Below are 18,104 nucleotides of genomic sequence, written 5' to 3' on the forward strand. Positions count from 1 at the left end.
GCTGTAATGCATCACAAAATACGAAACTGTGCATAAGGTGAACACTTGTTCAAAATGTGTCTTTTTTTTTAAATTATGTCTATTTATGGAAATTGTATCTTTTATAATGTAGACTTTATATATTGTGGAGGCCTATGGTGTAAAATTGTTTATCATTCATCAATTGTTCGAAATGCAGATTGTTTCAAAGTTTTGCTGTATTTTTGACAAGAGCAGAAAGCAGACCCATTGCACCTAATAAGGCAGGGAGAGAAAAAAAAAAGGAAAAGTGGGAGTGTCTAGGAAGGAATGAGGCAGAGGAAGGGGTGTAGGGAGGAGGGTGGCTGCATCACTGTGAAAGCAGCCCAGACTGCGGCTCTGTTTTCCCAGCCCTGCCTGCACACGCAGCAGCAAAGACTCAGAGCCCATCCTCCTCATCTGATGTTTATATGCTTCAGTCCGGTGAGTTCTGCTGCTTATCATCTTTTCCTGTGTCACTCCTCAATATTAGCTTCAGCCCTCTCCAGACTATCTTTGCTATGTGCTAGGAGCATTACTTTGTCAGCATTTACTGTTGTTAGTTTCCTCATTTGAACTAAAACCCTGTAACTGCAATATTTTAGGATTGTGCACATTTCGAAACAAATTATGTTTTTGCTAACGCCTGATTTAAATCACAGCAAAGACTAGTAATGCTATAGAATATCCATTTGTTCAATACAGAATAATGGCAATAAACATTTAAGAGCTTAATTTGATTCTGCTTTATCCACTTGGGATATAACAGAACATAATGATGGTGCCAGTAGAGGATCGTGTGGATCTCAGAGACATATTTAGCCATGACTCATGACTCTGTATATCACGCCTGAGGGCACTTCACTTGTGCCTGAATGAACTTGTTTTTTTTTTTTGGGGGGGGGGGGGGGGGGTTACTTTGTAGAAATATACTAGTTTTCTCCCCATTGTAATATAGGGCATATTGGTTATGCAATCAGTCTATTTATTTTATTTAGCCTGTCCATGTTTTCACTGAAGAAGAAGAAAAAAAGCAGATATGACAACATGCAACAACAGTTTGAAAGAAGCTTGTGAGCTCTTGTCTCACTATAGCACAACACTCATAAGGAGTCACATCATTGACACCTCAAGCTGTTAGTGGCACTAAATGCATAATATATCTAAGTGTACAGAATACAGTGATGGAGAGATGATTTGAATCAACTCTGTTCAAAATTCTCAGCAGTCTGTCTTTTCCTTTATTAGCCTATTACCATTATTGATGTAATAACATAAACATTTCCTAAAATTAGAATTTTTGGTGAGACAGTGATGTACTTTTTTTGTCTGCAGAAAAGGTGCATTATAGAAAATGGAATCACTTCAATCATGCTGTGAGTAGACAGACTTTTTGTGTGGGTGTGTGTGTGTGTGTGTGGGTGTGTCCATTTTAAATAAGCTTGAATAGGCTCTTTCTGAACATTACTAATAATGGCCATTTCTCGGTTTCTGGCAGGTGGACGGAGTCATCAAAACCTTGAAGTAATGAAGGCAGGGATGTTTTTACGCAAGGTGAAGTCTCGTATGTGGAAGCGTCAGCGGCACTACAAACTTCAGGAGGACTGCAAGACTGTCGCATATAAATCCAGCTGGGCAATAAACTCTTATTCTACCTGTAGGCCTTTATTGAGTTGATATTTTTTAGTAATTATCATGGTTTATAGTAATCGTGTTAGTTCATGTCTATTTTTAAAGATTGTGTGCATAATTAATTCAAGATTGAGCTAAAAATGACTGATTTTGTAAGAAAAATATAGGTGGCGTGCCAAAAAAACGCCCAAAAACATTCAAACAGACTTTTTTGAGAGGAAGCCATTAGGTATTGCATAGAAAATAAATAGAAAATCCAAAATGTCTTTATGATAAGGAATAAAAGTAGACACGTCAGGGAAGTAGATCAGATGACAGTAGTTGGAAATCCACCTTGACAATGGTTTCTGAAAAAAAAGACTTTAGATGAATATCTTCAGCTGCTTGTAATGAAATTAAGAGCTCCAATGGTTCACTATAGTATGAACAATAGTAAGGAATGAGCAATAAGTAACAATGAAGCCTACTTTTCAGGCACTATAACGTTTATTAAAAAATAAAAACTAAGAAGAAGGGCTCTGAAAAAACTTTACTTTTTTCCCCAGTCTCCATCAGTGATGTGGAGGCTGTTCGTGAGGGACATCAGTCGGAGATGCTCCTCAGTGTAGCGGATGAGTTTCCTGCTGACCGCTGCTTCACACTGGTGTTCCGCGGCCGCAGAGGAAACCTGGATCTGGTGGCCGAGTCAGCGGAGGAAGCTCAGGCCTGGATTCAGGGCGTAAGAGCCCTCATGGAGAACATTGAGAACATGGATGAGAGCACCAAACTTGACCAGTATCCTTGTTATAAAAAAAAGATATTTTCTATATGCTATATTTTTGCTTGAGGCAAGTTCCGATCATTATTATATTTTATATATTTATTCAAAATATAAAAAAAGTTTGAAAGATAGATAGATAGATAGTCCAGCTATTTTCAACTTATATTATCAACCTAAACCACTCCGTTCAGATGGATCTCAGACTGGTTTTTGAAAGCAGATCGGAACAAGGATGGAAGAATGAATTTTAGGGAGACAAAAAAACTGCTGAAAATGATGAACGTGGACATGAATGAAGAACATGCATACTGTCTTTTTATGGTGCTTAAGTGTTGTTTATGTGCTTTTGGATCATACATTTTCATCATGTTGGACCTGTTTGTCATATGTTGATGTTTTCTTGCAGAGGGCAGATAAGTCGGAGTCAGGAACCCTGGAAGATCAGGAGTTTGTGGAGTTCTATAAGATGCTCACCGAGAGAATAGAGGTGCTGGATTTATTCCAGGATTATTCCAGTGATGGACAGATCTTGTCTCAGTGTGATCTGGAGGAGTTCCTGAGAGAGGAGCAGCTAGAGGGGGAGGCCAGTTATGAACATGCCCTTCAGCTGATTGATCGATATGAGCCTTCAAACACAGGTAATGATAACCACTACTATACTCTTTAGTTTATTATTTTTGGGTCACACTTCAGATTATAATCCAATTCTCACTATTAACTAACTATTAACTATGACTTTTGCCTCAATAAACTCTTAATTACTGCTTATTAATAGTTAGTAAGATAGTTGTTACGTTTAGGTAATGGGTAGGATTAAGGGATGTAGAATATGGTCATGCAGAATGAAACATTAATATGTGCTTTATAAGTACTAATAAAAAGCCAATATCCTAGTAATATGTATGCTAATAAGCAAATAGTTAATAGTGAGAATTGGACCCTAAAATAAAGTGTTACCAATTGGTAGACCCTTGCAGTACCACCGTTGGTCCCCAAGGGATCAGGACATGTACCCACTTTTGAAGACCCTTGCTTTAGATTTACAGCTATGTTCTCTGTATGTATGAATATTCAATTAATTTCGGAACTGGTTGGTTAAAAAATAAAAAAATAAATTGAAGAATTATTTGCATGCCTGTGAAGCAAATGAATGGAAAATTCATCTGGGTCCTCTAGCTTTTAATAATGGAGTAGTTGAGCACTTAATCTAGATCGCTGGCCAACAGTGAAGTGGTTCTTTACTCATTATGATTACTGAGTAATGATGGAAGTTTGATCAGATAAGAGGCTTCATTTTGTCTTCTTGTACAGCCAGAATGAATCATTCAATGTCAATCGATGGGTTCCTAATGTACCTGACGTCTCCTGAGGGATCCATCTTCAATCCAGAGCGGCAGGGCTTCTTTCAAGACTTGAGCCAACCTCTTGCCCACTATTACATCTCGTCCTCACACAACACTTACCTCATGGAGGACCAGCTAAAAGGACCAAGCAGCGTTGAAGCCTACATCCAGTGAGTTCTGCTTATTTATGGTAATACAGCCATGTGTGTAACGGTGAAGAGGCTGCAATGAAGCGCACTAAGAAGAAGTACCGGTAAACAACAAAATCAGTCTTTAATAATAATCCAACAAGAACAATCAGGAGATTTCAGAAGTAATAGTAGAACAACCACATAAAGACATAAGCGAGACCGAACAAAGAACTGAATAAACTGAAGGCTTAAATACATAGACAAAGTAATTGACGGAAAAACAGAACAGGTGCGTAAATGAGGAACTATGGAAACTATTAAGCACAGGGAACTCAGGCAAACCACAACAGGGAAAACAAGCAAAACACAATGAAACAAAACAGACGTAGAACTGCACGTTACAATGTGTCTACTTGACTACACTTATCTTTGATGATATAATTAGCAGAAAAGGATTTTATGAGCATGTAAGTAGTAATATAAGCAATATCTTAAAAATAAACGTCCAAAATGGAGGTTTTCGCAGTTCCCCAAAGAACCTTTCAGTGAAAACATTTCTCAAAATAATCATTTTTACTTATTGTAAAAGAACATTTTAATAATCTGAAGAACCTTTTTCCACTATAAAGAATCTTTTGTGTGAAGGAAAGGTTACATAAATGTTAAAGGTTCTTCATGCAACCATCAATGCCAAAAACGAACCTTTATTTTTAAGAGTATAATAATAGAGTGTTTCTGTTCACTCACTGTAACTTCAGAGAAATCATGTGTTCGCTTAGTTGAATACATTGTGCTTTGTTCTATGTGTTCATAACTGTGGTTCTTCATTTGTGCTGGGTTGAACATCTGAAGGGCTCTGAAGCGAGGCTGCAGGTGTGTAGAGGTGGACTGCTGGAATGGACCGAATGGGGAGCCGGTAGTTTATCATGGACACACATTCACATCTAAGATTCTCCTCAAAGACGTGATTACTACTATTGCAAATTATGCCTTTAAGGTGATCTTTATGCCCCAACACTTGTTCAAATACATAATTATTTGTATTATAGTATTAGCCTAATATTAAATATATAATTATTATTAATATCTATTAATAATTATTAACAATGTTGTCAGCATTATTAATATTAGTACCAACATTATTGCTTATATTCATGTTGATGATATTCATATAAATTATTTGCACCGATTATTATTATTTGCATAGATTTCTTAATCTTCCCATCATTCCTACTCTCAGGCATCTGAGTATCCACTCATCGTGTCTATTGAAAACCACTGCAGCATAGAGCAACAAGAAGTCATGGCTCGACTTTTCAGAGATATCCTGGGAAATATGTTGCTGACGAGCACAGTAGATGCCAAAGTGGCCAGTGAACTCCCATCCCCAGAGGTGAGCTATAAGGCCTTATAGTGATAGTGATAGTGGTGCACTTAACTTAACTGCTCTTAATGACTTCTGTTTGAAAAACATGGATGACTCACATGGATCTTAAAATAATGTATGGTCTTATAATTATTAATACATTGTTAGCTAACTGCGTGATTTGTATATGTACTTGGACACAGTCAATTCTGATAACAGATCACTCTAAATTGTAATGTAGATATGCATTTTCTGTATACTTACTCCTTTTCAGAGTACTTATATTTTAAATATGTATTGGTATATAAAGACAGTTTAAACAAATTTGGGAAAAAGTGTTTTAGAAAAAAACTGCCTAGCCTGCTTTTAACTATTGATGTTCACATGAAAAAGATGTGCATTACCTATTGTTGGATATTGATTTGTTTTTAAATATCTGTTAATACAATGAGTCTAAAAGTCAGACACCCATATTGAACATTTTGGATTTTCTCATTTAACCCTGGAAATAAAAAGTAAGTTTAGGATATATAAAAAAAAAAGTGCAATGCAAATCGTTTAACTTCTCACTTACATTGTAATGCAGAGAATATAACTTGTAATGAAAATATGTATTTTATTTTAATTAAATTAGAAATAGCAAAATAGCAGCATTTTTTCGCAAACAAGCTGTACCTATATATTTTTATTTCTAAAGTGTTTTTACATAAAAAGAACATCTGATTTTAATTCATATACAGATTGAAATATATATTTATATAATAATATAGGTAACACTTTAGTTTAGGGACTAATTCTCACTATTAACTGGTTGCTTATTAGCATGCATATTTACTAGGATATGGGCTGTTTATTAGTTCTTATAAAGCACATATTAATGTTTTATTCTGCATGACCATATTCTACATCCCTTAATCCTACCCAATACCTAAACTTAACAACTACCTTACTAACTATTAGTAAGCAGTAATTAGGAGTTTATTGAGCAAAAGTCACAGTTAATTGTTAGTTAATAGTGAGAATGGGACCCTTATCTAAAGTGTGATTGTCACGTTTGGTTGGGTTTTGGTTCAAGGTTATGTTTTCATGTCTTTTTTTTTTGTAGTTTGCCTTGGCCATGTTTCATGTTCCTGTCATGTGCTTCCCCTGTTTATGTGTCTTGTTCTGATTGGTTCCCTTTTCTATGTGTCATGTTCTCATTGGTTCATTGTTTGATTATGCACAGGTGTTCCTTGTTAGTCATTAGTCTCTCTGTATAAATAGCCTTCATGTTTCATTATTCTCTTATCTAGTATTGTCTTTGTAACCTGCTGTTGGTGAGTTCAAGTCCATGGTCAAGTCCACGTTCCACGTCAAGTCTTTGTTTATTTTGTATTTAAATAAAACTGCACTTGGGTTCACATGCAACTCGCCTTCAGTGGACTTATGTTACAGTCCATAATATATTACTATTTAATAAAAGGGTTGTCAAACAGGTGTATTTGTTGTCTCATTTCTTTCAGGCACTTAAGAGGAAGATCCTGTTAAAAGGAAAGAAAATTAGAAATGAATCAGAGAGCCTCACAGATGAAGTCAGTGATGAGGACGAGGCAGCAGAAATGAATAAGGACTGTCCGGCATCGGAGAGTCCACCAACAGATGCAAAGGTAACAGTGGAAATATTGAGAAACTGAAAAAAAGCTCAGTTATTGTTTTCCACTTCCTTGTTCAACATTGTTTTTGATTGCCATGTATAAATACATATACATAAATACAAATTGCTATGTTTGATTCCCCTATGTAGAAATCGAAGCAAAATCTATGCAAAGAGCTCTCAGACCTGATGTTCTGTAAGAGTGTACATTTCCACAGCTTTGAACATTCCCGCACCTCTGCTAAGCCTGATGAGATGTCATCGTTCTCTGAGTCTAAAGCCCGTAAATATTCCAAGGAAGCAGGTCAGAAAGTTTTTTTTTTATGGATAGTTTGCCCCAAAACTGAAAATTCTGTCTGCATATATTCAATCTTATGTTGTTCCAAATCTGTATGCTGCTATGTTTTTTTCTGTGGAACACAAAAGGAGTTTTAGAGTCCACCAGGTTTTGAAAAAATATATTTTATATAAAATCTGAATAAATTTTTTTTTTTCCATAAACTCAAACTTCTATAACTTTTTTTCTGTTTCACTTTCTTAATTTATGTAACACAATTTCTACAAAAATCTGCCAAATGTCTTCTTTAAAACAAGACCGATCTTACATCTATATTCCAAAGCATTCTTGAATTACAACCATTTAAGTTCGGATTGTGCATTTTCATGTTTATTCAATCAAAAAAGGGGGCACGACACTTAAGAGGTTAAGCAGCTCTTTACCTTTTCATTTCTATACAAAAATATAAATATTATGTAAAGTGAGGAATGTTGAAATTCTGAAATTTTGTCAGGTTCAGATTTCGTTCTGCATAACACCAGGCAGCTGACAAGAGTGTATCCAAGTGGAATGAGAACGGATTCATCAAATTATTGTCCACTGGACATGTGGAACATGGGATGCCAGATTGGTCAGTATGGTAGATATTGAATTACACACCATTATGTCAGTACTACAGAGTGGAATAATGGGAGTATGGCAGACAAACGCTCGATGTAAAAAGGAGCAGGGAAACATGGCTAATGTGTTGTAAAGTGGACAGTGTATTTACTGTAATGTGTTTCTGATTCTTAGTGGCATTAAACTTCCAGACTGCAGGAATGGAAATGGATCTTAATGATGGGTTGTTTACTCAGAACGGCTGCAGTGGCTACGTTCTAAAACCTGAGATACTGTGCAACAGAGAGAGACTCTTTGATCCTGAAAAACCTGAGGAACGTGAGGATTACCACCCTTTACTGTTCTCTGTGAAGGTATTAAACAGTATTTGTGTTCCTTCTCCCACTTCACTTTGATATTTTATTTGTTGATTGTTCTTTGTTTTTTTAGGTTATTAGTGGGCAACAGCTCCCTAAAGTAAGGCAAAAAGAATGGTCCATTGTAGACCCCCTGGTAAGGGTGGAAATTTATGGTGTTCCTCTGGATCAAGCCAAACAGGAGACCAAATACATTGACAACAATGGTGAGGAAGTGAAGATTAAATGCTCTGAAGTGTTGCCAAATAATTTCAAGATAGACAAATGAAAAATTTTGCATGTTGACAAAACTGTTAAGAGTTCAATATGTAAGTTTACTGTGGAAATAGACATTTACAGACCATTGGAACCCTTTAATTCATGCTACTTGCAGTGATTTTTTCTTTGTGTTATTTTTCATCTGGACAGGATTCAACCCATGTTGGAATGAATCGTTGCAGTTCACAATCCACACCCCTGAGCTGGCACTGGTGCGTTTTGTAGTTGAAGACTATGATAAAGCATCTAGGAATGACTTCATAGGGCAAAACACTCTTCCTTTTACCTGTATTCAACCAGGTAGGCCATTTTAACAAAAGAAAAATATTTTCGGTCTCATTCACTAACTATGCAAACACAGCCTTTGTGTGAATGTTTCCAAACAGAAAACCTCATTCATCAATGAATTTAAGATAAAATTGAGAACCAATTGAAACTACATTTACACAGGTTCCAGGTGGCCTTAGAAAAATGTGGTGTGTGTATACACTGAACAAAATTATAAACGCAACACTTTTGTTTTTGCCCCCATTTTTCATGAGCTGAACTCAAAGATCTAAGACTTTTTCTATGTACACAAAAGGCCTATTTTTTTTTCAAATATTGTTCACAAATCTGTGTTAGTGAGCACTTCTCCTTTGCCGAGATAATTCATCCACCTCACAGGTGTGGCATATCAAGATACTGATTAGACAGTATGATTATTGCACAGGTGTGCCTTAGGCTGGCCACAATAAAAGGCAACTCTTAAATGTGCAGTTTTACTGTATTGGGGAGTCCGGGGTGGTCCGGGGGGGAAGGTTGTTGATTGTGGCCTGTGGAATGTTGGTCCACTCCTCTTCAATGGCTGTGCGAAGTTGCTGGATATTGGCAGGACCTGGAACACGCTGTCGTATACGTCGATCCAGAGCATCCCAAACATGCTCAATGGGTGACATGTCTGGTGAGTATGCTGGCCATGCAAGAACTGGGATGTTTCCAGCTTCCAGGAATTGGGTACAGATCCTTGCAACATGGGGCCATGCATTATCATGCTGCAACATGAGGTGATGGTTGTGGATGAATATTTGTGAACAATATTTGAGAGAAATAGACCTTTTGTGTACATAGAAAAAGTCTCAGATCTTTGAGTTCAGCTCATGAAAAATGGGGGCAAAAACAAAAGTGTTGCATTTATAATTTTGTTCAGTGTATATCCTCTTGTGAATCCGGCTGAAATTTTGTGTGAAAATCTTTTCTGATCACATAAGAATGCTTGTATGCAATTATTAGTGAATGAGACCCAGTGTCTTTAGGCCTATGCTCTGAAATAATTAAAAATTAATTTGGCTTTCTTGCAAATAAAAAGTTTCTCTTTCCAGGATATCGCCATGTGCATCTGTTGTCCAAAGACGGAATGAGTATCCATCCATCCTCCATCTATGTTCATATCAAAATCGCAGAGCTGTGATTTCACAATTCCAGGAGTATCATTTACAATGCTTGAAACTTGTTCTGAAGAGCTAATATTTCTCAGACATATCTGTAAATTGTAAAAGGCAGAGAAAACATTTTGTGCTTTATTTAAACAGTAATTATAGTATAGCAACTAACATTTTTTAAGAGTACCTCTACTGTTGCATGGTGTTTGTGCCTTCTCAACAAAAAAAAGACCCTCATGTATGGTGCAGAAATGCTTATTTGGTAAATGCAGATTTTACTTTCGATTATTTAATCTATGCAATATTGAGCATACTGATAATCAGAATATTTATTTTCTGTTTGAAAGTTACACAATAAGGGTAGAATGCAGGTTGTACATTATTTGGTTTTATGTAATTGAGCACGGTAAAGTACCTTTTATAAAAAACCCAAAAGCAAGTGTTCAAAGTAAATGACTTATACTCGTATTAAATATTTGTTTTTAATGTCTTAAAGGAATAAACATACTGAAAAAAAGAAGTTTATTCCGTGTGGTTTGAAGGTTATGAATACAAAGACATGTTATGCTTTCAAATGTCAATTGAAATGAATACAGAAACAGTGCATGGTTACATGTCCCTTGCAGTTTGCATGTGCTCTAAAGCAGTTTGCTCATCCTCTTGTCTCTCTTCTTCCTCAAGCCATGTCTTCTGTGTACCCATACTAGAGGCCTCTTGGTCTTTACCCACACCATCTTGGACAGGCAAGTCTGGATGGTGTCTCTGAAGGTGCTTCACAACCTGAAATTTCTGTTTAGCCCGGTAGGGACAGTGGAGGCATTTAAATGGCAGCTGATTGGTGTGGGACAGGTAATGATGGCGGAGACCTGCAGGCCAGCGGAACGCCCTTTGACATACGGAGCACACGTAAGGCCGCTCCTCACTGTGCTTTCTCTGGTGTGTCTTGAGCAGAAAGCGCGTCTTGAAAGCCTTTCCACACTTCTCACATATGAAGGAACGCACGTCTCTGTGGCGTGTCTCCCGGTGGATGCGCAGGGCATCGGCACGGTTGGTGCGGTACTCGCAGTCCTCACATACGTACGGTTTGGCACCTGTTAGAAACAAGGATAAAACATCAAGGTGTGCAGGAACTTTACAGTTAGAGTAAGTTAGACTATAGCACATACCTGTATGTTTTGTCATGTGATACTTTAGTTGGTTGACCCATTTGCATTTGTAGCCACATTCTGGGCAGAGATATTTGCGTTCCTCCATGTGAATCCTCATATGATACTAAAATAAAGAGCAACAACAGAATTGAAAGTCATAACCCAAATTCCCCAACCTTGAATCGCCATCTTAGCTAATTATCATTCATACCTTTAGTCTTGAAGGATCAGCACATGCATAGTTGCACATCTCACAGTGGTAAGGTTTCTCTCCTGTATGGATTCGAATGTGCCACGTGATCTTCTGTTTGTTCCTCGTGGAAAACTCGCATTCGGTGCACTTAAAGAGGCAGGTTCCTCCATGTGACCGCACATGCTGGTCAAACACCACTTGGTGGGTGCAAGAGAAACCACAAACATCACACTTCAGAGTTTTCTCCTCTGCTGGGCCATCTTCATGCTCATCTAACATGTGCTGGACCAGAAGAAGCCTTTTATGGGTGCTGAAGGAACAAACCAAGCACTGATGGTTGATGGATATCTTACTTTGTTTCTCCGGACCATCTTGAGGATCTTTTGTCTTGATTTCAGAATGTTCACGCTGCATATGTGCTTTGAGAGCAGCTTGGCGGCTGCAGGTAAAGTTACACTGGGTGCAAGACAGGCTGTTAGCATCTGGATGTGCTCTGTGGTAGTGCTGCTTCAGGGCAACTTCGGAGCTGAAACGTGCATTGCATTGGCTGCAATTGTAGGCAAGATCACCAGTGTGGCAGCTCAAGTTGTGGCGGTTTATGTCGTTGAGGTTATATGCTCTGTAATCGCAAAGTGAACAGAAGTGCGTTGCCTGTTTGTCATGAATGCGTTGATGGTGTAAGCGTAGTCTGGACGTGGTGCCAAAAGTTTGGCCACAGAGTTCACAGCTATGTCTCCCAACACCTGTGTGCAGGGACTCATGGGCCTCCAGCCGGTAGCGACGAATTGTGCTAAAAGAGCAGAAGCGGCAGCGGTGAGGGCGGACTCCCTCATGCTTCACGGCAACATGCTGTGTCAGGCAGCGCTTTTGTTTGCAGGTAAAGGAGCAAAGATTGCACTGAAGATTACCAGACATTTTACCTCTAGTAGCCTTCAAGTCTTTCTTGTGACTCAGGATATGATGGTTGAGAGATTTTTCTGATTTGGCAACAAATGAACAGTGCGGACACTGTAATTCACCTGGTTTTAAACAGCCCTTTATTTCATGGCTTGCTAGAGCTCTCTTCTGGTGACAGATAAAAGGACAGTTGGGACATGAGAATCGAGGTTTGGGGTTTTGAGGTCTCTCTTCTTCTCCTGAATCTCTTTCTGAGTCATTTGCCCCATCTTCCTCCTGATCATGGTCTGAGTCACTAGGATTATCCTCTTGCTCAAACTGCTTTCCCATTTCAGCCAGATGTACCTTATGGGCGTTTCCGCTGCATGTTGCACAATGTCGATCTATTGTGACTTTCCTGACAGAGGAGAAAGGACATTTTCTGCAAGTATACCTACCATCATCTTCAAAATAGCCAGAGGTCTCATTTACCGATCCCTCCACTTCCACTAGCTTGTTTCTACTCCCAACAGTTGCCTTCCCTCCTTCAGATGTGCTTGAATCAGTCTCATTTACTACAGTTATAATAGAAGACAGTGGGCCTTCAGGTTCAGCTGAACCTTTTACTCTTGAATCTGTAGAATCAGTGACTTTAAAAGGTTCAGGTTGTATTTTGAGGGATCCTGATTTGTGAGTCACACTCTGTATCTGTATAGATGCATCACTCCCTGAACTACCAACACAACTCCCTGATTTACCTACAGTGCTTGCTAAATCAAACTTCTTTCTGCCCCTCAGCAGGCATTTCCGGAGACAATGGGTGTTTAAAGAACGTTGCTGTTTAAAATTCATGCCACAGTCCTGGCAGCGTAGTCCTGCTTTCATGACCTGGCAAGACGACTTGCAGTGCCGGATTAATGCTGCATGCTTTCTGGTCACATAGGAGCAACGGCTACACTGAAACATTTTGTCCCGCGTCTGGACAACAAGCATCTGCACCCTGCCTTCTAGTATGAGTGCTTCAGCTTGGTCTTTATCCTGTTTTCTCATTACCTGCAGACGAGTCTCAGAAGCTGAGGGCTCTACAGAGTTGTCCTGACGTTTTTTGTCCTGAAGTCCCTCCCTACTCCTTACAGTTTCTGTCACTGGTGGCAGGTCTTCAGAGTCACTTTGATACTCACAAGCGGCATCATCCTCAACTGATGGTTCTGGGAAGTTCTGGTGGATTGTTTGCAATGTGTGAAATCCAACATGACTCTTAACTTGTGCATCAAATGCAGTGTCCTGTATGTTTACTGTCTCAACAAGTATCATTTGTGTGCTATTCGTGCTGGTTTGGGAAGTAAAAAGTGGGGTGCCGCACTGTTCTTCATCATTTGGATATCCTTCAGAAAGATTACTTGCCTCTTCTCTTGCAGACTCAATCCCAAGACTGACGTGCCGTACTAAAGTCATTTCCTCAGTTCGTCCAATAGTGGCTGCTATTGCTTCTTCCTCATTATCATTTATAGACATATCTTGTGAGTCATCTATAGTCTTATTGGACTGTTTTGTATTCCCTGTTTCTTCCCTGTATTCTGAATCTAAGGTCTGAGGTGCTGCGGTTTTGGAGAAAAAGTTGTGTGTCAAATCCACAGAGCTCTGCTCTTTCTCTTTCTCTGCATACTTCTCAAGCCACCCCACATCTCCTGGCACATATCCATGAGATTTCTTTTTGTGCAGGAAGAGGCCAGTGTTGCTAAATGTGGTGTAGTGGCAGAGCGCGCAGCGGAACACGCGTGTCCGGGTGTGCCTGCAGTTCTCGTGGTTATGCAGGGCTTGCCGGTATTTTGTTGTGTAAGGGCAAAACTTGCACTGGTAAACAGGAGGTTGGGAATCTACGTTTGTAGAGTGCTTCAGCTGCATATGGTTGCGCAGTTCAGTTTTTCTCTTGCAGGAGTATGCACACACCTCACAGATCAGGGATTTTTCCTGGTGACGGAGTTTATGGCTGTTCAGCTGGTCGATGCGGTGGCAACGATATGGACACTGATTACATTTGTACCTGAGAGATAAGAGGCAGTTCAGTCAAATAAATTGAAATGTTTTTGTTTTTTTAATCACATTTTAATTACAATCAAGGTACAAACCTCAGATCTCCTGCGTGCTTACGCATGTGGACACTGAGATAGTGTTTCCATTTCGTAACATATCCACATTCTGAGCACATGTGCTGCTTGTCACTGGAGTGCGTCAGCATGTGCTTTGAAAGGTACGTCTCATCACGGCATCTGAAGTCACATTGCGTACATTTGTGGGGCTTTTCACCTGTAAATACAAATGTTAAATATGTCCAGCCATGGCCAATAAGTAATTCGAAGGTATAGTTCATTCAATAATAAAAATGTTATCATCATTTACTCACTGTCATGTCATTTTAAAATCCTGTGCAAAATGCAAATTAAGATGTAAAGCACAATATCCACACTGCCCTTTTCCACAAAATAAAAGTGGATGGTGATTACTGCCAAGCTCCAAAAGGACCAAAAAACACTGTAAAAGTATCATAAAACAAATCCAAGTAAACCTGTCTGCTATCCAGTATTTCAAGTTTGCTGCAACCAAACTAAAGCTTTTGATGCTATGAAATTTGAGAGCTACTACAGCAGAAGGGAAGATACCTACATTTCACTTGGTTCCTTACACAAATGTATTGCATGACTTCAGAATACTTGGAATATATATCACAATTTGTATGGACTACTTTTGTTACGTTTATGTATTTTATTGTATGGAATCAGAGGTGGACAGTAACAAAGTACACTTTTTGAGTACTTTACTTGAGTGTTATTTTTTCTGGAAACTTTTTACTTTAACTTCACTACATTTGAAAGACAAATATCTTACTTTTTACTCCACTACAATTCTGTCAAGGTCCTTGAGTAGAAAGTAGTAATGTCAGTCAGGGGATGATTTTTGTTGTATTTTGGTTGGAAATAAAAGTCGGGTTGAAATCAACTGACATCAACCTGATTTTCATTTTCAATGTTGGGTTTGGTCTTCTAAATGCGAAGCACACTAGCTTATAGATAACAGTAAGGCTAACATATTCATACTAAAAGCCAAAAAACTTTAAATAGGGCACTATTCGAGGGAACAGCAATTTGGGTGTCCGAAACCATTGTGGACGTTATTGAGTGCACTTATTCAATCTCGCATTCAATCCCACTACTGGAACCGTGTTCTAGAAATAAATTTGACATTGATATGAGGGTAGGTAGGCAGGCATAGATTCAGAGGCATAAGGTACTGTAAGTATTACATACAACAATGTAACAATTATAAAAAATGCATTTACTTTTTACTTTTAAAATTTAAGTACTTTTAAAAACAAGTACTTCTGTACTTTTACTTGTAGTGCATAAAGGTGCATTGTGTAATATATTTAGGAGGATCTGTTGACAGGAATGCAATATCATATACATAACTATGTTTTCAGTGGTGTATAAAGACCTTACTTAATGAACCGTTATGTTTTTATTACCTTAGAATGAGTCATTTCTATCTACATACACCGCGGGTCCCCTTACATCGACATGTTTTTACAGTGGCCCTAAACGGAAAAACGCGTTTGGCACTATGTTGTTCTTCGAGCAAAGAAGCTAGCTAAAGTCAGCGAGTCAGCGAATAAAACACTGACACAATGATGAACAAGTAACAATAATATTCGCAATAACATATCGTTTTACTGAATAATTAAGTAAACCTAATTTCTTAATTTATCTTTGTAAAGAAACCTCATTGATTAACTGAATACTCTCTGCTGTCTCAGACGATGTAACTTAACTTCTGCTGGATGCAATTCACAACCTCACCACTAGATGCCACAAAAAATTACACACTGCACCTTTAAGTAAAAATCAGTATTTACAACTTTTACTTGTAATGGAGTAATATTTATCTGTGATAAATAGTAGTATCTGTGCTTTCACTCAAGTAAGGAAGTTGTGTATTTTGTCCACCTCTGTATGGAATAGAGCCTAATATCTTCTGTATTTCATGAAAATATTTCATGAAATAATACAAGGTTGGAATGGCAACAGTGTGAGTAAATGATTACCGAATTTTCTTTTGAGTGACCTAACCCTATAAGCACTTAAAGAAGAACTATGTAGAAAAACTAAATATCTTACCAGTATGCATCAGCATGTGTCTTTTCAGGACTCTTTTGTGAGCTGTTACAAAGCTGCACTGCGGGCAGTGTTGTGTTTTCTCATTGGCATGAAAGTGACCAACATGTTGATCGAACTCTACAGGGTTGAGGGTGGAGAAAGGGCAGAAGCTACAGTTCAGTTCTTGTTTCCCTGGATGTCCTTGTCTTTTGTGCTGCTGAAAATGGCTCTTATTTGAGCATGAGAAGTCACAGTGGGGGCAGTGATAAGCCTGATGCGAGCGGAAATGTTTCTCCATGTCTTCTTGACTCTCGTAGAAGGAGCCGCAGGCGTGATGCCGGCACTCTACTGCCTCAATTTGGTGAGCATCTAATACATGCTTTTGAAGCTGCTTTTTTTCTGTACTCTGAAATGAGCAGCCTTTATGAAAGCAAAGCAATGGCTGTCCATCTTGTATCTTATTGTGAGACTTCATATGGATCTTTAATGCCTGACTCTGACTGAATGTCTTTTGGCAAGTTGGGCACTTAAACAGCTCTCCGTTGGGAGCTTTATCCTCTTGATGCCCGTGCACACTGGCAAGGTGTCGTCGCAGAGAGTTGCGTTCCACCGCTCCGTACTCACATAGATGACACTGGTGCAGTTTCTGTCCCGTCTCTCTCAGCATGTGGATGCGTAGCTTACTCTTGCTGGTGAAATGGTGTTTGCAGGTGGGACATTGCAGAGTGGGGTCGGGAAAGTGGATGCGCATGTGTTCTATCAAATGGGAGCGAGTCTTGAAACAGCGTCTGCATTCGGAGCAGATGTGGGTGCGAAACATGTGTTCGGTGCCTTCTGCAACATGTCCCACTAAATAAAAAAATGGGACCTGGTCAGACCTGGGATTACAATTATTTTAATCATAACATTCATGGTATTTACCTTTAGATGGAGACGTTCCTTGGGTAATGGTGGTCGATTTTTTCCCTTTTTTTGTTGAAGCTTTTAATTTTTTGGCCATACTTTTCCTTCTTTTAGATTGCACAGGCATATCTGTTCTATTCAAATGAGACAAAACTACAACAGAAAGAAAATAAAACACTTTGAATTATCGACAAAAGACAAATTCATACCTGATATATATATATATATATATATATATATATATATATATATGGGATAATGTATTGTCACCCTGTCATTATTACAAAATTACCTCCTCCAGGGTTATACGAGATTTTGCGATAATAACTGGCTGATTGTATAGTATATTTATCAAATAAACAAACACAAAACAGTGACCTGAGTCACAATTATTTTATTAGGACACAGAAAGATATGAGAGATGTGAATCTAACAACAGACCAACCAAAATCAAATATTCCAGAGCCCCATGCCTTACTGAATATATAATTAATAAGCATTATTGTATTTTACCTTCAGGTGTATCTGTTCCATTATTTTCCATATGTATGAGCTGTTCTGCATCATGATCACATCCAGGCTCTTGTTGGTCCATGTTATAATTCGGGTAAAACTCCACAGGACATCAGTCAGTCAAGAGGGGTAAAACTCCATTACAGCATCAGGACCATGAAGTGTTTCTGTCTCTCAGGGCAAGACTGTTCTGCATCACCAATGAGATCAAATGATTAATGGTTTATGGAATACCAGACTTGAGATTGAAAGCTGATCAGGGTTCTTGTCAGTTATTTAACATAATATAAAGGACATGATAAAGCGAACAGTACACAAATTAATACAGTGCGATAAATATTATGTGAACCTTTGAGAGGAGGTTTTGTTGGAACAAACACGTTTCTTTTAAACAGATTTTAGACCTACTGCGCCTAGGTTCGTGTTTCATTTGCTCTGATAAACATAAACAACATTCTCAAGGAAGCGCAGAAGATGTGTTAAGTTACAACAAACTGCTCCGAGAGACAATTATAATGATAACAC

General features: G+C 38.5%; 3 protein-coding genes across 4 annotated transcripts in view; 2 read left to right on the top strand and 1 right to left on the bottom strand.

Annotated features, from left to right (window-relative positions):
* Window positions 1–10,351, top strand: part of tfcp2l1 (transcription factor CP2-like 1) — a 45,754-nt gene extending 35,403 nt beyond the window's left edge. For both annotated transcript variants that reach the window (XM_056263177.1, XM_056263179.1), the window contains one exon: window positions 10,036–10,351. In XM_056263177.1, the coding sequence (XP_056119152.1) occupies window positions 10,036–10,251 (216 nt within the window). In that variant the 3' untranslated portion in view covers window positions 10,252–10,351. The remainder of the gene's footprint in view (window positions 1–10,035) is intronic.
* plcd4b (phospholipase C, delta 4b) lies at window positions 375–9,911 on the top strand. The gene is made up of 16 exons (XM_056263174.1): window positions 375–441; window positions 1,333–1,373; window positions 1,496–1,654; window positions 2,175–2,403; window positions 2,581–2,710; window positions 2,796–3,027; window positions 3,701–3,902; window positions 4,716–4,860; window positions 5,104–5,256; window positions 6,732–6,875; window positions 7,013–7,166; window positions 7,654–7,770; window positions 7,935–8,113; window positions 8,190–8,322; window positions 8,525–8,674; window positions 9,736–9,911. The coding sequence occupies exons 2-16, from the start codon at window positions 1,352–1,354 to the stop codon at window positions 9,822–9,824; spliced, it is 2,238 nt and encodes a 745-aa protein (XP_056119149.1). The 5' UTR covers window positions 375–441; window positions 1,333–1,351; the 3' UTR covers window positions 9,825–9,911.
* Window positions 10,352–10,372: 21 nt separating the features above from the next.
* On the bottom strand, window positions 10,373–17,842 carry znf142 (zinc finger protein 142). The gene is made up of 7 exons (XM_056263187.1): window positions 17,580–17,842; window positions 17,085–17,219; window positions 16,185–17,012; window positions 14,142–14,319; window positions 11,155–14,056; window positions 10,962–11,067; window positions 10,373–10,886 (listed from the first exon to the last, which is right to left on the bottom strand). The coding sequence occupies exons 1-7, from the start codon at window positions 17,659–17,661 to the stop codon at window positions 10,405–10,407; spliced, it is 4,713 nt and encodes a 1,570-aa protein (XP_056119162.1). The 5' UTR covers window positions 17,662–17,842; the 3' UTR covers window positions 10,373–10,404.
* Window positions 17,843–18,104: the final 262 nt, after the last annotated feature.

This window comes from Rhinichthys klamathensis, unplaced genomic scaffold (assembly GCF_029890125.1).
Source record: "Rhinichthys klamathensis goyatoka isolate OS25496 unplaced genomic scaffold, OSU_Roscu_1.1 h1tg000201l_1, whole genome shotgun sequence".
Taxonomy (NCBI): Eukaryota; Metazoa; Chordata; class Actinopteri; order Cypriniformes; family Leuciscidae; genus Rhinichthys; species Rhinichthys klamathensis.